At 57.8% G+C, this 25,435-nt stretch overlaps 5 protein-coding genes across 5 annotated transcripts in view; 3 read left to right on the top strand and 2 right to left on the bottom strand.

Annotated features, from left to right (window-relative positions):
• VOLCADRAFT_121722 (uncharacterized protein) overlaps positions 1 to 2,988 on the bottom strand; it is a gene marked incomplete at both ends in the record, with an annotated part of 7,943 nt that extends 4,955 nt beyond the window's left edge. The window contains 4 exons of the mRNA XM_002958436.1: positions 156 to 276; positions 1,265 to 1,335; positions 2,194 to 2,315; positions 2,838 to 2,988. Of these exons, the coding sequence (XP_002958482.1) occupies positions 156 to 276; positions 1,265 to 1,335; positions 2,194 to 2,315; positions 2,838 to 2,988 (465 nt within the window). The remainder of the gene's footprint in view (positions 1 to 155; positions 277 to 1,264; positions 1,336 to 2,193; positions 2,316 to 2,837) is intronic.
• A 3,523-nt stretch (positions 2,989 to 6,511) lies between these two features.
• Positions 6,512 to 7,053, top strand: VOLCADRAFT_119971 (uncharacterized protein; the record flags this gene model as incomplete). The annotated part of the gene is made up of 2 exons (XM_002958413.1): positions 6,512 to 6,657; positions 6,873 to 7,053. Coding segments are annotated over 2 exons (327 nt in total), but the record flags the coding sequence as incomplete, so codon positions are not given.
• A 1,132-nt stretch (positions 7,054 to 8,185) lies between these two features.
• Positions 8,186 to 14,515, top strand: VOLCADRAFT_69464 (uncharacterized protein; the record flags this gene model as incomplete). The annotated part of the gene is made up of 11 exons (XM_002958414.1): positions 8,186 to 8,242; positions 8,684 to 8,785; positions 9,373 to 9,508; positions 9,936 to 10,102; positions 10,467 to 10,598; positions 11,363 to 11,545; positions 11,846 to 12,032; positions 12,496 to 12,667; positions 13,071 to 13,152; positions 13,713 to 13,876; positions 14,089 to 14,515. Coding segments are annotated over 11 exons (1,809 nt in total), but the record flags the coding sequence as incomplete, so codon positions are not given.
• A 2,720-nt stretch (positions 14,516 to 17,235) lies between these two features.
• VOLCADRAFT_119972 (uncharacterized protein) lies at positions 17,236 to 21,219 on the bottom strand (the record flags this gene model as incomplete). The annotated part of the gene is made up of 3 exons (XM_002958437.1): positions 17,236 to 18,587; positions 19,482 to 19,683; positions 19,762 to 21,219. The coding sequence occupies 3 exons, from the start codon at positions 21,217 to 21,219 to the stop codon at positions 17,236 to 17,238; spliced, it is 3,012 nt and encodes a 1,003-aa protein (XP_002958483.1).
• Positions 21,220 to 21,524: 305 nt separating this feature from the next.
• Positions 21,525 to 25,435, top strand: part of VOLCADRAFT_69480 (uncharacterized protein) — a gene marked incomplete at both ends in the record, with an annotated part of 4,278 nt that continues 367 nt past the window's right edge. The window contains 5 exons of the mRNA XM_002958415.1: positions 21,525 to 21,662; positions 22,571 to 22,741; positions 23,623 to 23,751; positions 24,187 to 24,506; positions 24,790 to 24,943. Of these exons, the coding sequence (XP_002958461.1) occupies positions 21,525 to 21,662; positions 22,571 to 22,741; positions 23,623 to 23,751; positions 24,187 to 24,506; positions 24,790 to 24,943 (912 nt within the window). The remainder of the gene's footprint in view (positions 21,663 to 22,570; positions 22,742 to 23,622; positions 23,752 to 24,186; positions 24,507 to 24,789; positions 24,944 to 25,435) is intronic.

Consider the following 25,435-nt stretch of genomic DNA (forward strand, 5'->3'; position numbering starts at 1 on the left):
GGAAATGTGGGAATTGCTCAAGCACAAGGTTTCGCCCTCCGGCCATCATTGCAAAGCTAGTCGTACATGTGCCATGATCATGTCATCCCCCGCTCCATGATTCAACCTCATCCCCCCCTCCCATGGCTTTTCAAACTGCCCTAGCCCGCCCCCACCCCGCTTTCCTTAGCCCCCCCGCTCCTACCCATGAGGAGAGGCTGCCGGGCCATAGTCAACGTGCCCGTCGGGGAAGAAGCTGCTGGGTAGGTCTGGCCGTACACTGGGCCGTACACTGGGCTGTACTCACAGGGGCGACGGCAAAGGTGCAGCAGTAGCAGACAAAGGCGGACACCCGGCAGTAGCAGCGTTTAATAAGTTGCGGCGGCAGTAGCGGCAGCAAACCTAGTCCTGGAAAGCCATCAGCGTTTCATTCTAAACCTTACCCACCGACCCACCCCTGTGGCTCCCTTATCCCACTGTTTTCCTTCTCCTCGTTGTCGTCGTCTTCTGGTCCTTTTGAATCCAACACCCCTGCCAATTACGGATTCCAAATCCGGGTTTCCTCCCCGGGATCCTGAGACCCACCTGCTGTACGCATGAGTCGCCGGGTCCCCACGTCCCCCTCGGGACTGCGCCAAACCCCCTCCGACATCCCCGCTGGCCCCGGGCTGCACAGACTGTCGGCTACGTACGACAAGCAGGTTTCCGTCGTACTGCTCCGGCGCCGATAACCTTGAGTGAGGAACATAATAATGGCCCAAGTTCGCCGCAAGGGAGGGGGGAAGAAGGGGAGGAGGGGAGGGGGGAAGGGGGGAAAGACGGGAGGGGGGGAAGACGAACCACGAACGGGGGGAGGGGGGGAGGAGGGGGAAGAGGAACAGGAAAACAAACCGGGGAGGGCCTTATGTGAAATATGAGGGAGGGAGGGAGGGCACACTTGGGAGATCAGGGGCGCGAGCCGCGTTGTGCTTCGTGGCATTAACCCACACGCACACGCTGCACGACAGTACGACAGTGTGTAAAGAGCATCTCTTGCAGCACAGGGCGCAGGGGAGCTGTTGCTGACACGACCCTAACCCAGCTGGTAACCCCACAGTTGCCCCAGCGTGCGTGTTTCGCGCACACGCCCGCGCGCGCACGCGTGTGCGTCTGTATGTGTTTAGAGCGTCTGCAAAAGCGTTGTGCAATGTTTCGTGTAGCACGTGTGCGGCTCGTGTGTGTGTATGGCACACCCCACCTTTCCCCCTTTCTTTCCTGCCCCCCACGCCCCCTGTACGGCACCCACGTGGGCCTCCTGAGGTCCACTCGCGCCACTCCGGTCGTGTTATCCACCAGCCATCGCCAGCACTTGCGGGCCTGACAGACATGGGGACATACAGACAGGTACGCAGCCGGACAGACCAGCAGGCAGACATACAGACAGACGGAAACAGAGCGACAGGCAGACACACAGCCGGGCAAAAATAAACACACAGGCAGGCGGACAGACAGGCAGACAGACAGACACATATCTGGTACCACTTGAAAACGTCAGCGATGCCTCCCTCCTAAGCCATACCGCAAACGACGTGATGTACACTAGAAAAGGGCATAGAAACGCGAACTCTTAGATGACGCAAGTCACCGTAGCAGCCACCACACCAGCCACCAGCAGGCACTCAGCTGCGACATACATACATACACACATACATACACATACATACACATACATACACATACATACACACACACATACATACACACACATACAAGCTACCCGAAGTGGCCAACTCACATAACGGGGGGAGGGAGCATCAAGAAAAGAAAAAAGGCAAACGGACCCCGCGTGTGCGAGCCCGAAGAGAAACCCATCGCGTAGGGGGACTGCTGTAAGTGCTTCGGGAGAGCCCCGGGGGGGGGGGGTGAAGACCACGAACCACAAACGAGTGAAGCTGCTGCCAGGGCAAGAGTGTACCAGACGTAGAACTGACCGAAAGGCGTCCCCGGGGGGGGGGGGAGACCACGAACCACGAACGTCTGAAGGCGATGCCAAGGATATAGACCCGGGGGGGTCCATAAGCTTCGAGCATTGCGGGCACTGAGAAAGGGCGCGAAGAAGGAAGCGGTCGCCAAATACCCCATCCACATCAAAGCATCCACACGTCATTACACATATCCGTACACATACTCGTTCCCAGCTCCTCAGCTCAACACCCCCCCCCCGGGGTCACCCACCCAGGGCTGCATCTGGATCTTGGGCGGCGCCACGTGCACCGTGGAGGGTATGTACACGCGCGTCGTCGATTCCGCCCGGGGGAAACCTCCCCCAGGAGGCGGATGTGGAGGCGGGTAGGGACCTGGACGGCCGTTGCCCGGAGGCCGGCGGGTTGGTGCGGGACGCGGGGTGAACGACGGTATCCAGCGTAATCTTTATTGGCGAGATCCGTGGATTGATGGATTGATGGAGCCGTGGATTCGTAGTCATCTCGTTGTTGCATTTATGGGATGCAAAGGTGGTAGTCCAGCGGCGCGACAAATGTGATCCACAGGATCCACGTTTTAAACTTTTAATTGAGGGATGCAGGGATGCGCGTTCTGCCCCTGAGTGAGAAATACAAGCCAGCGACCGTAACGTGGCGGCTAAGTAAGGGCTTTTAACGGGGCGCAGGCGTGACCTTGGGGATGTGAAAGTGGCCAGTTGCTGGCTGTTGGTTTGTTGTTGGTTGACGCGGGGGAGCTGCAGAGAGCTCACCATAGCGCTGGTGCGGTATTTCTGATTAAGGATGAAATTACTTAATACTGTGACTCTACCTGGTCTGATGGGCGGGTGGATGGAATATGGATGACAAGACAAGACGTCGTGCTTACGCATGGCATACCTGCGTGATGTGTATGATGCCGATAAGAATCGCCAGAGGCGTAGGGGTCGCCGTAGGGCTCCGGCGCTCCGCCATAGGGGCTGCGGCTGTGCCGGAAGGGTTGCGTGCTTGGGGGCGGCAGCGTTGCGGGCGGGTGGCTCGTTGCTGCCATTTCTTTGCAAAAAGATTACAATACAAGACGCCTCTGATTTGCTTTTAAAAGTCTCACGGTGCCGTCCTAGGCGCAGCTGGCGTTGCGCCTAGGAACCTCAGAATGAGGCAGCGACAACTGTAGAAAGAGGATAAATGGGCCTGCGATTTAAATTCATACTAGAGATGTAGCTGGTAGATACTGATATTTAGTCGTTGGCTTGCCCAACGAAAGGGTGGGCAAGGACCTAGATGTTGGACGAAACATGGACGAGCATGCTCGGACTGAGACACGATTATTCTTTGCGCAATCCGGAAGGAATATCGTAACAGGAGGCGCTGCGGCCGGGGCCGATACGCGCTGTTATCAAATAGAAGAGGAAACACGGTAAAATGCAAAGCGCAGAAGCCAGGAGGCGGTTAAAAAGTTCACATGACGCGAACCGACCAGACATATGGGATGTGACGCCCGAAAAAATGGCAACGTGAAGCGGCAAACAAAGTAGAGAAATAAGTTAAGAAGAGTTGGTGGTAAAATATAGAACGTTGTATTCGTGAACTTCAGGAAGAGACGGGCAATGTTATGCAAGGTTAATGAGCAAAGCGTTCACAGGGAGAGGAGGGAGAGGAGGGAGAGGAGGGAGAGAAGGGAGAGGAGGGAGAGGAGGGAGAGGAGGGAAAGGAGGGGGGAAAGCCCCAAAGGGGCAATGAAAAGCCCCATCAATACACTATTGGCAATTTCGCTGTTGTACATTTGCACCTACAAATATCCGGACCAAAATGACTGCGGCGGCGTCGCACTCTTATTCGCGCGTACAATTCTTGGTTACCAAAGCATGCCCAGCACTTTCCTTTTTGACAAAGATGACATGCAAACCGCCCGGTTGCTTCTGCTGAACGAACTAACCGCTTCGCGTTTGCTGTGGTGACCCACTCCAACTTAACCGTCACACTTGCGCACAGCTACTATATAACCAACCATGTATTAACTGTGAACAAGCCATGGTTCGCACATCCGTATTTCTACAATAATTAATCCTACTAGACGTTGCCTAATCTCATGCGACAAGTCTCAACACTAACGCACACGTTGCAGCAACTCCCAACACTTGTACCGCGGAAGACGGAAGACGAAAGACAAATGACAGAAACTCACACATGCAACTTGTACCAACGCACGGTCGACAACTTGCAACTGATGTACGGCCATCTCCAGCTATGATATATATACACCAAACGCTGCACCAGTTGCAAATGTTTGAACTGCTGCTTGTACATTGACTCGTCATCATCCCCATTAAGAATGTGGTACGTCACGCGCATATGGATCTCATACCTAACCACATGATTAACAATAGGGCCGGCATGCTGGCTGCATGCAATGCGGGTGCTGTCAACAACGACATCGACCTTCGTGGGAAGGAATCGCACCGGGTGTTGTTCTTCGGGGCAAGAAGCCCCTGGAAATTTAAACCGCCGCCATTTTTTACAAGTATGACCAAGAGACCACGATTATTGCATTTCACAATTTAACCTTCTACTGTTGACCCTCTCATTGCAGTAGAGAGCTGCGCCATGATAGGTGTCGTTGTATACAATTTGCATCGTGGTCAACGATGCATGTCCTGTTCGGGCCGAAGAACCTCAACCAGGGTGACGTAATCATCATAGTGTTTGGTGACATCCTGAAAAGTGACATCCAGTTTAAGGTTTTTCAAGGCTCTCTTTGAGCGAGCCCTACCGCTGATGAACCCGCCATACAACATTCACGGCATCGACAAATGGTACGAGATAGAAGACTTCAGTTTCACTTCTGCTGCAACGACGAATATTTGCGCATGTAAGTACTTAACATCGCATGCTCCTTGGAAGGTGAATTGTAAATACCCGCCTTTTCAACCTCTATAATCAGGTTGAAGGATCAATGCTATCTGATGACTTGTGCTCGTGTAACAAAATCTTCAATGTTTTTCCAAGAGCCGCATCAGGCCAAGGATGGATGGCAGGCATCTTCTAGTGTCTTCAGATTAGTGCGCAAACGATGGATGGAAGGAGCCTTGACTCGTGAGAGTGTGCATGTGTGCGATGCCTCCCACGCCGGGAGGAGGAAATCGGAGCTAGCATCCTGCGGCTCTCATCTGCTTAGGACGGTGCACAAAACCCTTGCGCCCCTCTTAAAACCTGTGCGCCCTTCTTATGTTCGCGGGAGGGAGCTTAGGCGGGCTGGACAGCAGTCCCTGGCGCCAGGTCAAATACTTGTAACGAAGCCGAAATGCGGAGTCATTGATTGAGAGAGGTATCACGGTAAAATGCAAAGCACAAAAGCAAGGAAGGTCATATATCACAACTCCACCAGTCAGATAAAAAGTGACATCTGGACACATGGCATCGTGAAGCAAAGAACACAAATAAGGTCAAAACATCGTAAGAAATCATAAAACGTTTCACTCGGAAACTACAGGTGGAGAAGTGTACAGAGTTCAACCTTCATAACGGGAGGTACATCTAAAGCATTCATGAGCAAAGCGTCTACAAGGAACGCGGGAGGGAATTGGGAGGAGAGAAAGAAATGTAAGGAGGGAGAAGAACGTGAGGAGGAAGACACAGAAGAGGGAGAGGAGGGAGACAAGAGAGCGGAGGAAGAGAAGACGCGTTCAGGGAAAGGAGACAGCAAAAAGAGAGGAGCGAGAGGAGGGAAAGGAGCGAGAGAAGAGCAGTGAGAGAAGTAAGCGGAGGGAGAGGCCTCTCCTAGGTGCACGTTAATGTTGCCGTGTTTGTCTTTTCCGACAACAAAGCCCAGCATCTTTCCAATGCATCCCAGGATTACCCAAACACATCCCAGGCAAATCAGACGAAGAATTCGGCCTTTCGGCCACCAAGGCACATAACAGGTGCAACACGAAGAAAGTGCTGTTCACGGATGACCGGCCCTATTTGCCTGTTTATTGCCACTTACTTTATGGTGTAGTATTTTGGAAATCTGTTAGCATTATTTTGTGAAATTGCAGTGCATTCGGGCCTGTAGGCGGGCCGTATTCTTGTAGTTCTATGGCGCGGCCTGCAGGCTGTGATCAAAATAGGGCCGGTCATCCGTGAACAGCACCAGAATGCGTTTGTATTGTGGACTTTGTTACACGAGCACACTCATAAGGTAGCTTTGCCCCTCCTAATTGCACCCCATTCGACTCACTGTACTCGTACCATTCCTCATAAGTCCCATCACCACATACGCTGGAGCACCCTCAACCGCACCCACTACACAATAAGACAGTTCCTTTGGTGGGCAAGCCTATATACGCGTAACGTGCGGGTTTGGGACGTCAAAACTTTGTCTCCGGAGCGATGGACGAGCAACATGTAATGGACACTCCAAACCTCCTTACCAAACTATGCAACCGTGAATGTCGCTGATTCCAACATAGGCCACATTATTAAGATGGAATTTTCGGCTTAAGCCAGCCAGTTTATAGTGACGATCAACTCTTTGGCGGGGCCAGAGGAGCCTCGTCAAAAGCTTGACGACTTCAGCAATTTAATTTAGGGGCATGTCAAGCAGCAATGCAACTGCCTGGGTGCTGCAGGCGGCGCTTCAGGGTCTGTCGGCTCCTAGCGGCAAGGATTTCATAGCAGCGGCTCGGTTTTCTGGTGCAAAGCCCGGATACGTTTTCAAAAGTGGCGAACACGGCTTGGGGTAAGCTACATGTGCGCTGTAAGGCAAGAGCTGTCCTTGGGACATTCTCCCGACACCCTGACAACTCTTAGCGCGGCCTCACCTTATCCTTTGGTCTCAAAATTTCCTCTCCTTGCCTTCCGCACGAGCAAGCATCCGGTCAAAGTCGCCCTTTCCAACAGCCCATGTTGGCAAACAAGCCATTTGGTGGTCGTCGTTGCCATGTGTCCTCGCAGATATTATCTCGACTCGTTGCAAGGGGATGCAGCGGCCGCGGCTGGGACGGACGGGGCGGATCCCAGCGGCAACGCAGACGGCAAGGGCGCAGCAGCCCAGCCTCCGCAGCACCCTCCTCAGCCGCAGCTGGATCCCGAGGAGCTGCTGCGCCAGGCGGAGGAGGAAGCCAACATCGATCAAGTAAGATCGAAATCGTTAAAGAAACCCGGGGAATCAAGGAAGGATTGGGAACAGACGAGTACGAGAACGGCGACTGGGTGAGGGGCCACCGCACGAGTGACACGACTACACAAGGCATATTGTCTTGGCGGGGGGCCGAACTGGGTTTCTCTTGTCCGGGGCTTGGCGGTCATAAGATTTACTGACAGACATGACCAACACAGTTTCGCCCTGCAAATCCGGCGTGTATTCGAGCGTCCCACTGTGTGTTCGCATGGTGGCCGCCTGGCCAAACACTGGCCGGGTATGTACATATGTACCGCCTATACGGAGAGCTGCATGTCACATATGTGTATGCGTGCGTTCGTATACCGCGGTGTGCGCCGTGTGTGTATGTATGTATGTATGTATGTATGTATGCGTGTGTGTATGTATGCGTGTGTGTGTTTTGCAGCTGGCGCCACACGGCGGGGTCAGCCTCTGGTAGGGCTAGTCGAGCCGGTGTACAAGTTAACAGAAGGCCATGCATGTTGTGTGCATAGCCGGATAGTACTCTTTGATTACAGTCAGTATGGCATCGGTACCCGACCGGCTGATGAAGTATATGTCTGTATGTGCACGTCTTGGGGGGTGTGGGCCGTGGGGGTTAGGGGGTGGGGAAGAAAAGACAAGCCACAGGCGAGTGATGCTGATACCATGGGGTGACTGGGAGCGGCACCTCTTGAGGGGTGGGCCAAGTCGAACCACCTCTGCCGGGAGCCCTGGTGGGTGGTGACCTTCCCCCTGTGGGGCTGCTGCAAAGCAATATTTCCACCGCACACAGCAAGGATCTGTGGAGGGGCATGTGGAGGGGTCTGTGGAAGGGCATGTGGAAAATCGTGGAGGAGGAGGAGGAGGAGGAGGCGGCCTTGTGTGGGCACTGAAGGGCGAAAGAGGGGCGAGGGGGCCGAAGGGGGTTGCGCTGGTCTAACCCGAAGGGGGAGGACCAGGGACGTGTGGAACCTGGGACAGCCCCTACCCGGGATTTCCTCTCCTTCATTCCCCAATATGTCCGTTTTGCCGTCGCGATGATGCTGCTCGCGCAACATATCGTGGCTGTAGCGATGATGATGATGATGATGGTGGTATTGGGTTTGCTGCTGTTCCACAACAGATACAAGCGTTGGATGCCAAGTCGCTCAGGCGGCTTGTGGCGGGACTTGAGAAAAAGGTAAGAAGGGGAGGGGATGAATGATAGTGGTGGTGAAGATGGGTGTGATGAGATGGGAATGTTGGCAGGTAAATGAACATGCTGCTAGTAGAGGGTGTGGAGGGGAGCAGGCAACGAAGAAGCCGCCGTCCAGCCCTAACCCGGCCGTGGCGGAGATGGGGGAGGGAGGGGTTTGTGTGTGGGGGCCAATGGAGGGAGGAGCAGCCGGTGGGTAGGGAAAAGTACGGCACGCCGTACTCATGGACGGAGCCACCTTCTCCAGACGGCGCCATCCCTGTCCCAGTTCTCAAACAGCTTGCAACGTTATTTATGTGTAAACGTCGCGTCACGTGCCCTCCTGCCGTCGCCGTACATACACACCACTCTCCTCCCTCGCAACCCATGTTGCTGCGCCACGTGCGCACATTCATTCGTTCGTACGCACGTCCATTCTTACTGCAGTACAAGGAGAATCTGGCATTGCGGCTCAAGTACAGCGACCAGCCGGACAAGTTTTTGGACAGCGAAGTAGATCTGGACGAGCATATAAAGTCATTGCTGCAGGTAATGCGTTGCCTGTACAGGCAAGGTATACCTTGCTCGCTGGGGGCTCCTTGCGGCGATTATCCTCCCGATTGCAGCTTCACGAAATGGCCGATATCGTGTACATGAGGGTTAGCAGGAGGAAGCGGGGGGGGGAGCGTGGAGCGGATTTAGGCCCGGAGAGGAGGTTGATGGGTCTTATATGTTATCGCCTGTAGGGGCGGAGAGTCTGCCAAGGCTGCTACTGCCGCTACTACCGCTGCAGCTGCTGCTGCTTTTCACTGCCGTAATTTAGATGTCAACGCGTTCGCCACTGATTCGCCCGTCTTTCTTCTTTCGCGGCTCTATTTCTTAAAACACGCACATAAGCGCACAGAAGAGCCGTGTTGACCTCTTGTTGAGATAATCATCATGAGCTTGGTCCCTGGGCCCATCCCGCTCCATCTCCAACACCCGTACAACCCTTTCACATACATACATACATATATATGCATACATACATACCCTCATCGCGGTTCAAATCACTCTTTTACACACACACACGAGCACGCACACACACATGAGCACACACACACACACGAGCACGCACGCGGCCGCACCTCCTCCAGGTCGCTGGTAGTCCCGAGCTGTACCCGGTGCTGGTGGACGGTCCCTGCCTGCCCACCTTGTTGGCGCTACTTAGCCACGAAAACACGGACATAGTGGCGGATGTGGTGGAGCTGCTGGCGGAGATGACTGGGGCGGGTAGGGGGTGAGGCGTGAGGGGGAGCTGTTTGCAAAAGTCCAAGAAGCATCGGGGTTGGGGCAGTGCTTTGTGTGCATATGTATGTGTGTGTGTTATTTCGGGGGAAAAAATAAGCCTGCTGGCTTATGTATTTTTTAAGGATGAAGGGAAGTGTATGTATGTGCGTATGTATATCGGAAGAAAGAAAATGGCTGGGAGGGTGTGCGTGTGTGTGGGGGGGTAGGGGTAGGGGTAGGTGGGAGAGGTTGAGATGGGAGTGGGGTAGGGGTAGGGGTAGGGGTCGGGGGGACAGGTGGCCCCCGGTACGAGGGAACACAGGGCCAGCTTGTTGCTGTTCGTCGTGATGATGATGATGGTGGTGATGGTGGCGATTGTGGTGGTGGTGATGTCCCGCATACGCCCCGTCTGCCGCCTGCCGGGTCCCAGATGCCGCTGAGGAGTACGGCGAGGAGGCGCGCGGCTTGGTGGAGAGCCTTGTGGAGCACAACGCGCCGGAGCTGCTGGTGCAGCGGCTGCTGGGGTTTAAGGAGGAGGTGGACGAGGAGGCCCGGGCGGTGAACAACTGCCTGGCGGTGGTGGAGAACATGGTGGAGGTGGGGAAGGGGGAGGGGGGTCTTGGGTTTGGGGCCTGGTTGGGAGGTTGGGGGGAGGGCGGGATCGACTCTGTGCGGCCAAAAGTACGGTCACGGTATTGCCATACGAAATTTAAGTTATCTTCCCCTCCTGTTTTTTGATCTATCTACATGCCAAAGGTCTCTATATATTGTATTCCGCGCGGCGCACAACACCCCTCCTTCCCTTCACTTACTGCATCGACGGGTGACAGTTTGGATTTTAAAAGCAGTTAGGCATGAGCAATCTTGCATGTAATCCCCTCCCTGTGTTTAAGTTCTGTTCTCCCTCCTCGCCATGTTCGATGTCCTCTATAAATATATACCTCTCCCCCGCACACGCCAGATTCAGCCCGACCTGGCTTCAGCGTTTGTTGAGAAGACCAAGTTGCTGACGTGGCTTCTGAGGCGGTTAAAGCGGCGGGATTTCGACACCAACAAGCAGTACGCCTCAGAGGTGCTGGCGGTCCTCATGCAGGTCTGCGTTACGTGGGAGTGTGCGCGTGGTTGGACTCGAATGAGCTCGTCTGGGGTGGCCATAGGAGGTTCGGGGACAGGAGTAGATGTGGGTGTGTGTTTGGCGACTTTTATTGCCCAACATTATCCAACGAGCTGAAATGAAACGAGTGTGTATATCTGTATGTATGTCTGCACAATGCGCGTGCGTGTATGCAATTACAAACGCGTGTCAGTGTATTTAAGAGGTGGAATGGGTATATAGCGGGGGGCCCTCTGCGCTGGTGAACATGTGCATGTCTCCCACCCTGCGATGCCTGGGAAGATCGGGGCTAGACCTATTTTTTAATTATGGATCACAAGTCGAGTCGGCGCAGGCGGGGTGCTACTCCCAATCCACTTCACTCCCCTCGCCCTCCTCTGAAGCCGCCGTGCTCTTCCCCCCGTCCCCCTGCTTCTTGTACACTCTTTCCTTGGCAGCAGCTTCACTCGTCCGTGGCTTGTCTTTCCCCCCCCCTCCGCCCCCCAATCCCTCCCTCCCCGGAAAACGCACGGCAGCTGCGTCAGAGTTTGTCAGGCGGCAGCTTGTTTCCTAAATATGGGACGTGCGTCCAGTGGATTTCCACCCCCCGGGAACCTGCTTTCCCCTGTTAGCCCCCTACCCGGGGTGGGGGGTGCAGCTGGTGCTCTGGATGTGTCGACAGTTGTCTCTTTTAGCAACCGCAACCTCGTGATGTGCCCCCTGCCATCCCCTCGTCTCCCCCCCCGGCCCCATGAACACCTCAGGGATCCGTGTCCAACCAGGCGAAGCTGGGTGCGGAGAACGGCATCGACTTGCTGCTGACGTGTGTCGCGCAGTACAAGAGCAAGGACCCCAGCGTTGGGGAGGAGGAGGAGTACATGCAAAACTGTTTCGACGTGCTGTGTGCATGTCTTATGCAGCAGGTGCATAAGGCGGCGTTTGTTAAGGTACTACGTGTGTGAGGCGGGCGGGCGGGCGGGGGGGGGGTTAGCCGCTCAGACGGCGCCGTGCGTCCGAAGATCCAAGATTTACTCCGATTTCTGAGTCCCCCTTGGCCCCATCCCCGCGCAATGAACACGCGGGTTTTGGCTTTAGATGGATCGGCGGCTGTTTCTTGTTCGTTGCCAAAGCTTGGTTTTTGTATCGTGTGCATGTTGCTCCCCCTCCCGCTCCCCCATGATTTACCCCCCTTCCCCTCCCCGTCCCGCTCGCCCATGAATTGCCCCCTTCCGCTTCCTCGCGTCCAGGCGGAGGGTGTTGAGCTGATGCAGCTAATGCTCCAATCCCGACGTCAAGGCCGCTACGGGGCCCTCAAATGCCTGGACTACGCCACCACCCGCTTCGCCGCACCCGCGGAGAAGCTGGTGGACCTGGGGGGACTGAAGCAGCTCTTCGGGCTGTTCATGGGGAAGGCTAAGGTCAAGGGGCCCACAGGTACATGGGGGCCAGTGGCTGGGTGGGGGTTGCAATGCGGGTGGAGGTTGGGGGGTGGAGGTTGGGGGGTTCGGGGTGTTGTGGGGTGTTGTGGGGCGGGGTTTTCCAGGGTGAGGGATTAGATGGATGGAGGGGTGGTTGCAATCTTCCATGCACCTGTGTGCGTCAGCTTCCTTCTTCTACCGCCAGAACCGCCCCAATCTTGGGGCCGCAACCGGCGCCGCAGTCGTTGTGCTTTAAAAGCTGTGTATGTTCCTCTGCCTGCGCACCTAAGCTACCTCCCTCCAGGTGCCATGCCCTGGCGTCCGAGTGTCCGCCCGTCTTTTCCTCTTAACACCTTTTTCCCTTTTTCCCCCCCCCCCCGCATTCTCACTTTGTGTGTTTTAGGATCCTTTCCGCCATGCGTGTCTGTTTACCTGTTTGCTCGGGCCCCCTGTTCCCCTGCCTGGCTGCCTGCCTGCAGGCGAGCACGACGTAGACGGTGAGGTGGAGGAGCGGTGTATCTCCTTGGTGGCCAATCTGGTGACTCAGCTGCCCGCGGTGGGGAGGGGGGCTGGCAGGCGGGAGAGGCTACTGGCCAAGTTTGTGGAGAACGAGTTCGAGAAGACGGACCGCCTTATGGAGCTGCTGTTCAGGTCGGGGAGGTAGAGGGGGGGGAAGGGGAGCCCCCCAGGAGCCCCCAGGGTGTTGCGGAGAAACTTGACAACATCCTTCCCGCACACACACATAGACATACATACATACATACACTACCCTAACCCATCCCACACATACACACCCACTCACCCACCCAGGCTGAAGGGGGGTTTGTGCTCCGTGCGGTGCCGCTTTTCGTGAAATCTCTAACCGCGTTGCCCGTCCTTCCTGCCTGCCCTCCATCTCCCCCCAAAGATAATCTATGTGTTTTGCATGTGATGCCCCCCTGCCGTAGCTCCACTTCTCGTTCTTGCACACGTGTGTGCGTATTATTCTTGCATAATACGCAGATGCGTATTTACATGTACTCCACCGTCCCCATTTCGGTGCCCGCGCGCTCAGGTACCAGTCCCGCGTGAGGGCGGAGGAGCGGCGCCTGGCGGAGGCGTTGGCGGAGGCGGAGGAGAACGAGCAGGCGAGAGAAGTCCGGCGGGTTCGCAGACCCCTGCATGTTTTAAAAACAAAATATTTTATCCAGTTCTTACGGCAGCGGCACCAGCAGTGTTTGGAAAACCGTTCATGCCACTGTTTATGGCGCATCTAGTTAGGCATGTAGTTAGGCAGCCTTTTGGGGGGCTCTTGGCTTCCGTATAGTCGAATTACTTCTACCGTCGCTTCACAACCTCCTCATGGAACACAGCTGTGTGCGCGTTGTTACATTTTCCTTTTCTTAATTCTCTTCGGGCCCTTTTTCGCGTTACCATCCCGCCGTGCAGTCCATGTTTCCTCCTCAGGGCCCTTCTCGCGGTTCGTACTACATTTCACCCTAATTTTCCCCCCCTCCACACCCTTTCCTTGGCAGCAGCTTCACTCGTTCGTGGTTCGTCTTCCCCCCCCACACACACACACACCCCGGTCCATTCGACACACACAATTGACTTTCTTGCCTTGCGTGTTGTGTTTTGCTCCATCATATAACTCCTCCTCCATGCCCCCGTCCTTTACCTTTCCTCATCCCCATTGGGGGTTTCTCGCTTCGAGTAGGTTGACGAGGAGGAGTTGCTCCTGGCCCGACTCGATGCGGGGTTGTTTACTTTGCAGCAGTGCTGTCTCATATTCGGTAACCTGTGGGCCACGGGGGACGTGGGGCTGAGGAAGCGGCTGCTGGCGCTCCTGCACCAAAAAGGACAGACACTGGGGCCCGTCAGGTGGGTGTGCTTGGCGCGGTAGGGTGGCTGTGCAGGGGAGGGGGGGGCGGGTAAGGAGGCCTCGTTCGTAAAACACACCGAACATTCTTAGGGCATTTGGTTGATGTAGATTTTTGTCGTGCCTCCCGCCACAAACCCCCACCAGCTCCGTCCTTGTTAACGTATACGATTTCCCATCACCTCAACCACGAGAGACACACCCACCCACACAGGGAGGTCCTACTCGAGTACTACAACAGCATTGGTGACGAGGGCGGCCCGGAGGAGGGGGCTCGAACTCGCAGCCACGTACGAGGATTGCTGGAGGCCCTAGGGGCGCAACTGGAGGAGGAAAAGGAGGAGATCAAACAGGCGGCGACGAAGGCGGTGGGCGGGGAGAACGGAGGGCAGGACGGACCCGTGGGTCGGCGGCAGCACCATCAACGAGGGGGACGTGCAGGCGTGGGCGCAGCGGCGGCGGGGGCGGCGCGGGAGGAGGAGGAGGAAGGGGACATGGATGCTATGGAGTTGGATGAGGGGCCGCCACCGCCGCTGCCGCCCTCCTCCAGCGGTAGACCTGCTCCGGGCACCAGGGAGGGTGAGGGCAGGTACGTCCTACGTGGTGTAGCTGACTGGCTGGCTGGCTGGCTGGGTGCGTGATGTGGCTGGCGAGATGTGGCTGGCTAGACGTGGAGGGATATTGCATACGGGTGTGTGGCCAGCAGGTGGCTGGTGCCGTACCAATGTTTGCCAGCCCTGCAACACGGCAGTCTTTCTTACCTCTGACTCGCCTCCTCCAAACCTAATTTTTCGGACTCGCAACTCAACCCCGGCCCGTCCGGTCCCGCTCCTGGCTTCCCATCCACCTTCCCTCCAGGCGCAAGGACGATTCGGAGCTGATGCCGCCTCCGCCGCCACCTCTCCCGCCACCCTCATCCTCATCTCAGGCCTCCGCAGCCGTGGGGGCTGCCGCGGGCTCCAAGTCCAGGGCACCGCTAGGGGAAGCAGGGGCCGGGGCAGCAGCAGCAGCAGCAGCATCGGGAATCGATCGGGAGGGAAGGGGTAGCGGCGGTGCTGGTGGTGGGAGCGCAGGTGGCATGGGTCGCGATTACCGGCGAGACGTGGACGCTGATGGAGATGAGCGGATGGGCCGGGAGGCTGACGGTGCGGGTCTCGGGCCCCTCCAGGCGAGGGAGCGGGAGCAGCGGGATCGGGACCGGGACGGCAATCGTTGGTGAGTGCGGCATATCCCTGGAGGCAGGGGGGGAAGGGGCATGCCGTGAGAGACAGTGACAGTGGATTGATGTGGACTACATGGGGCCCGCAGGACCCTGGCAGGCGGGTTGCTGTCAAGTGGACGATGCTGAGGGTGCGGCCACCGCTAGACCGGTGATGTATCGTTATCTAGATAGTCGGCGTCGCCATCATGGCCATAATAAATTCTGAAAGTCCCTCCTACCGCCGCCTCCTCCTATCCCCCCGCAGGCCGGATCGAGACCGCGACCGCGAACATGACCGCGACCGAGACCGCGAGCGGCACAAGGAGAAGGAGCGGGAACGAGGCAGCGGCACCAAAGAGAGGGACAAGGACAAGGAGAGGGAGCGGTACGTGCGTGCGGGGGGGGCTCTGTAAGGGGTGCGTGGGGGACGCGGTGTGTTTCGTTTCGTGTCTGGCAGCCAGGGGCTCGCAAGTAAGATTGCCTTTTGTCCGGTGCGTGGTGCGTGAGGTGTGGCAGGTTTGGTTCGGTAACCCCCTGACCCCTTTTCTGAATCAAGCCAAGTCACCAATCATGTCTGTCTGTCGACATACCCGATCCATCAACCTCGCCTCCCTCGACACTGATCACTACCAACCTCGGCAAACACGCACCTAAAAGAAAGCCGCACCCTCACCGCGCATCACCTCCATCATTACAGGGATCGCGACCGTCGTGACTCTTCCCGCCGGGATCGCGAGGTGGAGCGTGACGAGCAGGACTACGAAGAGCGGCGCAAGCGGGACAGAGACCGGGACAGGGAGCGAGACGGTCGTGACAAGGACAGCAAAAGGGGCCGGGACAAGGACAAGGACAAGGAGCGGGAACGAGACAGAGACAGAGATCGAGATCGGGAACGGCATCGGGACCGGGAACGGGACCGGAACCGGCGGTGAGGGTGCTGGAAGGCTGTTTCATATGGGCAGAGCATATGAGCAGAGCAGGACAGAGCTTAGCGCCTTGGTAGCCATCTATCTGGTGGTATATCCGGAGGACGTGAGGGCGTGTGGTGGAGGAGGGCGTGGTGGTGGAGAAATGGCCGCCGCCACCCAGAGGACGGCGCCCGAGGGCCTCGTGGACGTGCAGCGAAGCATCTGTTTGGGGTTCTTGGGTACGTGCCTTGAGAGGATGGATGTCGGGGCCCTCCCCCAATTGATATCCAGCGTTTTGAAGGAAGATGGGTATCATCATTGGCATTGCTGTAGCTGCTGGCACAGCTTGGTGCATTGGGCTTGGCCTTGGTAATAATACGGAAAGCAGTCCCCGTCCTGAACCCTGGACAGCTTACTAGCGCCAGCGATGTACCGCGTCTCCAGAGAGCTTAAAATTTTTGTGCGTATATACATATCCAGCTGCCGAAGTTATGCAACAAAGGGCATACAAAGCCCGTTAGAGAACATGTGGGTAAGGTGGGGCAGTAGGCTCTGATTTGAAGTCAGTGGGGGCCATGAAAATGCAAGGAACAGGGTAAGGAAACGGTAACTCAACGCGGAAAGGCACTTGCCTGTCCAAGTTGCTATCAGCAGAAGCAGCAAGCTGAAGGTACTCTATGAAATACAGTTGCTCGTTTGCATATTTACTTTAGCCAATGCTCGGGGCCTCCGGAGACTTGCGGTGTGCCGCGTTGAAGCTCGCGGCTGTGGGGCGGATCGCCGAGGCCGCTGGCGCTTCGGGGATAAACATCACAGACAGAACCGAACTTCACCCAGCTTGCGTTACCATTTGCCCGCACGGGCATTCCGACTTGCGGTCTGCTGCACTGTCCATGCGGCATGCACCCGGGATAAATGCGATTCGCGTGGAGCCCGCAGGCGTTGCTGACGATTCCGTTGGTGCAAGCTTAGCTCCCACACCATCAGCACTGCTGCAACAAAGCACATCTCCCACCGCGTTGACACTACCCATCAATTGTCACACGTGCCGTGCTAGCTACCGGCCTGTACGGACGCAGGGGGGGCCCGCCCTTTCTCCGGCTTCGAGGAAGCCGACACCCGACTTGTCCCGACATTGCTTTAAATATGGCAAGCAAGGTCTGACAAGGACAAGGAAAACAACGGAAAGCGGCCTCTGTACGACGACGAAAACGAAACATAATTACCTTCAAATCCCCCCAAGCGCACCCAGTTACATCGTAAACCAGCCGAACATAAAGCCGTTACTGTAAGAAGGCAGGCCGTTGCCGACCCTTTCAATACACCACAGCGGCTGCCGGTACGGGTTCCCCGCCTGCCGTAGATCTGGCGTCATGCCGTACAACTGCTCCAGCAGCTGGCACGACCGCACGCACTCCTCTTCGTTATATGCGGTGAACAGACAACAACATGCAACAGGACGTGGCTTCGGCTGCTGCCCCCACCGCCGCCGCGCTCCATTCTCCCACCGCCCCACATCGGCTACCGCCGCAGCCACCGCCTCCGTAGCCGCCGCCACTTCCACCCCCACGTTCGGGCACGCCGATGGCATCGTCGTCGTTGCGGCCATCTTCCTCGTCATTATCGCCTTCGCGGTCCTCGTCGCCTCCACAGCCTCCGCATCCTCGGCACGTCGTCCCTCCAGCTGCTGCTGCTGCTGCTGCTGAACATGATGACGATGATGATGATGACCCACGGGTCTTTCTTCGGCCTGTCGCCCCGAAAGTAGCAACAGCAGTTCCAGGGTAGGTTGCCAGGACATGTAAACAGGCAGACCAGCGTTGGGTGCGAAGACCAGAAGCGGCGCCGCTGGCGATGAACCGCACTGGACGCCGCCGCCGCCGCCTCCTGCCGTACCCGGATTGTCGTGCCCGGACTGGTTGAGATCCCCAGGCGCCGCGGGACTCGACTTAGCGGACGGGGTTGACGACATGGAGGAGCAGGCGCCACCATCACCAATACCGTTACCCCCAGGAACTTCACAGTCTCCTCCGCCCCCTCCCCCTCCGCCCCCTCCCCCTTTCTCTCCTCCGCCCCCTCCCCCTCCGTCCCCTCCCTCCTTCCCTCCTCGGGGTCTCTCATCACCACTACGACCCTCCGGAAGCCCGGCAGCTCTTTCCGCAGCTCTCGCAATAAACTCCATCAGCAGGTCTCCCGCCTCCTCCACCTCCTCCGCCACCACCTCCGCCACCACCTCATGAAGCAAGCCGCTCCATAACGTCATCTCAAGACGGGGCGCCGGCACCACCGCCGCCTCCACCGCCGTACTGCCTCTACCGCAGTCCTCCGCGTCACCGCTGCCACCGCCGCCGCCGGCATCGCCACCTCGGACTCGGCGGGGACCGGCCGCTGCGTGGCGCTGTCCCACGTCCTCAGTCGCCGAGCCGCCGATAGGAGCGGCCGTCCTGGGAATCCCCAGCAGCTCGCCATTGTACACGAGTACGGCGCCGTGCAGGTGTTCCGGCACGTCTGGTCCCACCATGTGTACCCGCAGCGTGCACCCGGGCGGCAGTAGCGGCAGTAGCACTGCAAAGGTATCCAACTGGTCGAGCTCGGCCTGGGGACCTGCGGCAGCAGTGGCGGGGGCAGTAGCACTGTAGCAGCAGCGGCAACATTCGGCACAACAACGGCAACATAGCAGCACAACAGTACGTAATGCGAACACACACAAAGGGAAGCGGCACCTGTCTCTGCATCCACCACCGTCTGTGGATCAGAGGCTTGTGGGTTCACCCCTCTCCCCCCCACCCTAATTATGCCCCGCGGTAACGCTCCCGAGACTAAGAGGGAGGGCCCTGCTACGACTGAATAACCAACTGATTATTCGACAACAGACTGATCAATTAATGAAGCGACCGTACTGCTATTCGTATTGCTGCTACTGTTGCTGCTACAGCCAGGAGGCCGGAAAGCATTTCGGCCATGCTGCCGAGCATGCAAGACTGCTGCTACGCAATAATATATATCATATCATATAATATGTTATATGATATATACAAATAATACTATATACTAAATGGTCATATTATAAATATATACATATGTATAATATATATATATGTATTATATGTATAATAATTTTGCATATAAATAATATTATATATTTTTTATTATATAAATGGTGTAATGGTGTATATAATATACACCATTTCTACATACCATATTATTACTAATGATTCTATTTATATATCTTACATATGTACACCATTTGCTACATCTTACCGAGATACAACACGTCCACAAGACGCCGTGCACTTCCGGAAACTTCCCCACAGCCGCCGGGAAGTCTCCCGCCCGCCTTCCCTTCCGTCGAGCTCCTCCCCCCTCCTCCCCCCCTTCCACCTCCCTCTCCCTCTCCTCCCCCTCCGCTGCCGCCGCCGCATGCTGCGCCCTCCACCCAGAATGTGGAAGCGGAGGCTTCCGCACCAGGGGGCTCCGCGAGGACGCGGGTGCCCTCACCCGCCCCGGCTCCCAGCAGCGCACCGCCCAGCCGCTCGTCCAAGAGCCGCAATGCGCCGTACAACGTTAATGGGAAGTGCATTAGCAGCGCCGCCGGCGACTCCAACGGCAGCCCCGCCCAGCGGTAGTACGACAACCAGTCCACGACACTGTACGGCCCGCAGGCAGCGCCGGCACCGCCGCTGCCGCACTGTTGTTGCTCCTGTTGGTTCGGACCCGGAAACTCAGAGCCCCCAGAGGGCTGCTGCCCCGCAGGCGTCGTGGTGCCGAGTCCACTGACCCGCGGGTCACTGGGTGCAGACGGCGGCGGCGGCGCTGCCGGCGTCCCCGACCCACTGCCGCGCTCTGCTCTCGGGCCCCGCAGGGGGGGCACCAGCAGAGGTGGCAGGTGCCACACCCGCTGAGCCCAACAGGCGGCTTGGTCCCAGAGCGCCGGGCCGTCGGAAGAGGCTGTAGCAGGAGCTGTAGCAGGAGCTGTAGCAGGAGCTGTAGCAGGAGCTGTAGCAGGAGCTGTAGCTCCGAGATCGGCGGCAACGGCGGCGACGGCAACTGCCTCTGGCGGCGGCGATGCAGTCCGCCACCGCCGCGGCAGCTGCACCTTTGCCAGCATTGGCGGCTGCAGAGCGCCCCATTCGCCCTCGTCACCGCCGCCGCTGTCACGACCACACTGGCATAGGCGCCGCCAGCAGCCGGCAGCCGTACAACCACCACCACTGTCCCCGCCTCCGCTACCAACCTCATCGCCATCGCTATTGTTGCTGCAATTGCGGTTTTGGAGCTGGAAGGCACGCGCAGTAGGGCCATCATGATCATCCACATCCATAGTCTGAACGCCGCTGTGAGTGAGTGTGTACGACAACGCTGATGGCGACGTTATGGGCAGCGGCCATGGCGCTGGTTGGGGGTGATGAAGCATGCGGAGGAGCGCACAGAGGGACATGGACGGCGGGGTCGACGGCGGCGCCGTCGCCTCTCCGTGCGGGTACGCAACACGGCGGCCATTATCTAGACTAGCTTGACTGCCGCCAGTCCGTACACCAGGCGTCGACGCAACGCCGCCGTACTTAGAGGACGGTAAGTCGTACGCGTGAGAAGCGCCGGCGGCAGTGTCCGCTAGTCCCGCTGGCTCGCACGGCCGTACGCCAACCGCCATGTCATCTAACCGACGCCGCCGCTGCTGCTGCTGCTGCTGCTGCTGCTGTCCTCCCTCCTGCTGCTGCTGCTGACAAGGTTGTCGCGGTTCCGTCCCACCCTCATCTTGTCGGCCTCCTACCGACCGGTACCGCCTGGAAAGAAAATCCAGATCCAGATACAGCATTGGATTGAGGCTCCGAAACCAAGGAAATGGAAAGTCCGCGAGCTCCGCCGCCCGTCGTACCTGCGCCGCCATGCGTGCGCATTCCTCCTTGGAGTGGCCATGGCTAATTCCCGCCGCGGTGAGGGGGGTTGTGAATCGGCGGCGGTGAGCCTCGCAGCAGAAGTACAGCGCGCCGCAGCCGTCACACGCACACGGGCGTTTCTGTTGTCTCTGTTGTCGTTGGGTTGGTTGCAACAGCTGCAGCTGGTGGTGGTGCTGATGGTTACAATATTCATCCCGGTGTAGGTGGTGGTGTCGGTCGCGGCTGGGGGATTTGTCAGGGCTTTGCTGGGGCTGGGGCCGTGGATGGGTCTGGGTGGGCTGCGTAACGTCGCACGGCACGCCACAGAGCGCGCAAAGGTACGGGCTCCTCATGGCCATTACTAGGAAAGCTTAGGTGCAGGTTCGCAGTGCAGCTTGGATTGCACGACTCCTCAACTCACTTGCGGACGACATCGCAAAGACGGTTGGATAGTGCCGCAGTATCGCCGTAACTAGAAAAAAAAGGTAGACACGCGATATTCCCTAAGGAAACGATAGCTAGTAGGTTGTAAGGCAGGAAGAAGGATCGCTGCGAAGAAACGTACGGCATCTAGTTGCAAACGGGAGGTTTCAGTGGTCAGCAAGTTTCATACGTAAAGCATAAAGAATTTTTGTGTTCTCACCTGTAGCGCGCATAGCGTGTGTACAGCGCAACCATGGCAGCTGACCTGGCGTCCGTCGCTGCGAAGCTCGCTGCTCCGGGCAAGGGTCTGCTGGCATCGGATGAGAGCACTGGAACAATCGGTAAACGGCTGGAGAAGGCTGGCCTGCCGAATACGGAGGTGGGCCATGTTCGGTTTGGGGGAACGCTACGTCGAACGTGAGGGTATCTATGGTTGTGACTCTAGGTTGTTGACTGTGTTGTATGATAACTACACTTGCGACTATCCAGCAGCTTCACAAGTGCACCTGAGCTGTGATATTCCCAACTTTGGGCACGATGTTGTCTTTCTTGCTATTACGGCCAGTCCTTTGATGCCGGCCTACTGTAATTCCCAATATCATGAAACAGGATCGCCATGCACAGTGACGGTATGCTATTAGCTTGCGCTGCTGCACAATCACAGAACCACGCACGCACACACCCGCGCATCGCGGACCGCTCAACTCTTAACGTTTCATTTCCTGCACAAATTATTACTAGCAGCTTGGTACCGCAACCATGCACGAGGCTGGCTTTGCATGTCTTTCCCAGTCGCTCAGATTTTGTTGGGCACCGTAACGATTGCCTATCACTCCTTCCTTCCACGCACCCCCACCCGAGCGATGCCTCCTGCTGCTCACTCAGCCTGAACCGGTCTCCATAGTGCTCCCTTTCCCCTTCTAAATGTAAGATCTGTACGCCTCCTGCTGCTGTCGTACTTGCTGCAGTTGCTGCTGCCCGCCTTCAATGCAACGGTGTTTTCCCCCGCCGCACCCCCCCTGCCTCACCGGCGTGCTCTTTAAACCCCCGGTGCCGCTCCTTGAAACCCCCACCGTCCCCCGTAACCCCTTTACCTCCTTGCACACATCTGACCGCTGTTCCAACCCCCCGGGCTGGCTCCTCCTCCTCACACTCACACTCACACCGATATACCCTCCACCAATCCCCCCCAAGGTCCCCGCCCAATCACCCTGCTTCCCAAACCCCAAACCCCAAACCCGCATCCACCCCGACGGAACGGCCCCCAACCGCCACTGTGCGCTACAGGACATCCGCCGGTCGTACCGCGAACTGTACTACACCACTCCGGGTATGGGCCAGTATATCAGCGGTGTGATTATGTTTAAAGAAACGTTGTACCAGTGTACGGCATCTGGTCGCCGCTTCGTGGACGCTTTGGCGGACGAGGGGATCCTGGCGGGCATCAAAGTGGACGAGGTGGGCCCGGGCTGTCTGGAGGGGCATAGGGTGGGGGGGGTGGGGGTGATGGTGGTGGGGGTGGTGGTGGGGAGAGGTGTTTTGTGTTGTGTGTGGGGAGGCGGGCCAAAGACGAGCCACAGACGAGTGTGATGCTGATATCAGTATCCAATAGACGGACACTCTGCAGGAATAGACATACATACATACTGCAGGAATTTGCAACAAGAAGTTACCAACAAGTAGTGACTTTGGAAGTAGTCATCGCCGTGACGTGGCCAGCTGGGTTGGGGAGGGGGAAGGGGGAGAGGGGGACGGTAGAGATTAGGGGGATATGGTCGGGGGTTACATGCAAGAGCCAGCGAGTGCTGATGCTCGAGACATACTGCCCTGACGTCCGTAGCCCCCTCCCGGGGGGGGGCTGAAGGGTTTCCCACGAAGGGCCTGAAGGGGGGTAGATGGGGGGATGGGGGAGAGGAGGGAGAGAAGGGGGGGAGTGGAGGGGGCAAGGAGGGGTGCGGGAGGAGCTGCCCGCAAGCGAGGGTGTTTAGCGTGTCATGTCTTTTTTTACAAAGAAGCGGATTGGAGGTGGGGGTGGTGCGGAGTTGGAAGGGAGGAGGACGTGTAGACTTAGGAGAGGCGGAGGGGAGTGACGAGGGGGAGGGTGGGGAGGGCTCCAAGTCGTGATGCGCCGTGATGGTGTTGTCTATGAGGACTTGAGGGACACTGGTTCCGTCCCCACCTGTCCCCTCCTCTCCACTCCACTCCCCTCTGGCGCCACCCCTTCCCCCCTTGGACGTCCTGTCTCGGGGTGGGTGTTACTCTTCCCTACATACATACATACATACATACATACATACATACATACATACATACGCACCTCACCCTTCGCAAACCCCCAGGGTCTCGCACCCCTGCCGGGGGGTGGTGACGGGGAGACATACACCCGGGGCCTGGAGGGGCTGGAGGCGGCGTGTCGCGAGTACGTCGCGGCCGGAGCGAAGTTCTCCAAATGGAGGGCCACTCTCAAGGTGGGCTGAGGGGTGGGCTGTTGCTGTTGTGGTGGTGGGCTGGGGGGTGGGCTGTTGCTGTTGTGGTGGTGGGCTGGGGGGTGGGCTGTTGCTGTTGTGGTGGTGGGCTGAGGGGTGGGCTGTTGTGGTGGTGGGCTGGGGGGTGGGCTGTTGCTGTTGTGGTGGTGGGCTGGGGGGTGGGCTGTTGCTGTTGTGGTGGTGGGCTGGGGGTCTTGGCTCGGGAAGGGGGTGGTGGTACGTATGTAGTTCCCCCCTGTCCATCTGCCGCAGCACTCTTTCCTTGACAGCAGCTTCACTCGCTTGTGGTTCGTCTTTTGCCCCCCTCCCTTCCCCCCCACACCCACACACACTCACCCACACACACGCAACTCCCCCTTCCCCCCACCAGCAAGCACCCACACTCTTACACGCGCTGTGCCCCTGGCCCCCCTGCAGGTCTCAGACGTCCTCCCCTCTGATGCGGCGGTGGAGCGCAACGCCGATGACCTGGCCAGATACGCCAGGATATGTCAGGAATGCGGTCTGGTGCCCGTGGTGGAGCCGGAGATCCTGATCGACGGCCCCCACTCGCTGGCGCGTTTCGGAGCCGTCACTGAGCGGGTTCTGGAGGCCACGGTGGCGGCTTTGCGGCGACACGGTGTTTTGCTGGAGGGTTGTCTGTTGAAGCCGCAGATGGTCATCCCGGGGTCGGAGGCGGAGGGGGGGAGGGCGGCGCCGGAGGAGGTGGCGAAACACACCGTGGCGGCGTTGAGGCGGTGAGGTGGTGTGTTGAGGAAGGCGTGGCGTGGGGAAAGGTGTGTTCATCTTTAAGACGCGTCCACAGCAAGGGTGGGCACTAGGTGTTTGCTTTCTGATTTCCCGTCCCCCCGTGCACGTCCTCCCTCCCTCCCTCCCTCCTTTACCCGTACCTGTCACGTCGACATTTGTGTTTTTTGTTTCCTTTATCATCACCACCACCACCATCATCATCATCACCATCATCATTTGAAAATCCCCACCGCCTCCCCCTCCTCCCCCCTCAACCCCCCGCATGTGCAGGGTGGTTCCCCCGGCCATTCCCGGGATCATGTTTTTGTCGGGGGGCCAGACGGAGGAGGAGGCGACGGCGAACCTTAACGCCATCAACCGGGAGGCGCAGGCTGTGGGTCGCTGCCCCTGGAGCTTGTCCTTCTCATTCGGACGGGCGCTGCAGGTAGGTGTGTATGTATGTAGGTATGTACGAGGGCATGCATCGGTCCTATGGGGGTGGTGGGGGGCGGTGAGGAAAGCGGGGTGACGCTGTGGACCTAGGGGGCCCCGAGGAGGAGAAGTCGACAGAGCGTCACCTCCACCACCTCCACCACCTCCACCTCCTCCACCTCCACCTCCACCACCTCCACCACCTCCACCACCTCCACCACCTCCACCTCCACCACCTCCACCTCCTCCACCACCTCCACCTCCTCCACCACCTCCACCACCACCTCCACCTCCACCACCTCCACCTCCACCTCCACCTCCACCTCCACCTCCACCTCCACCTCCACCTCCACCTCCACCACCTCCACCTCCACCACCTCCACCTCCACCACCTCCACCACCTCCACCTCCACCTCCACCTCCTCCACCACCTCCACCACCTCCACCACCTCCACCACCTCCACCTCCACCTCCACCACCACCTCCACCTCCACCTCCACCTCCA

This window comes from Volvox carteri, assembly GCF_000143455.1.
Source record: "Volvox carteri f. nagariensis unplaced genomic scaffold VOLCAscaffold_94, whole genome shotgun sequence".
Lineage (NCBI taxonomy): Eukaryota > Viridiplantae > Chlorophyta > Chlorophyceae > Chlamydomonadales > Volvocaceae > Volvox > Volvox carteri.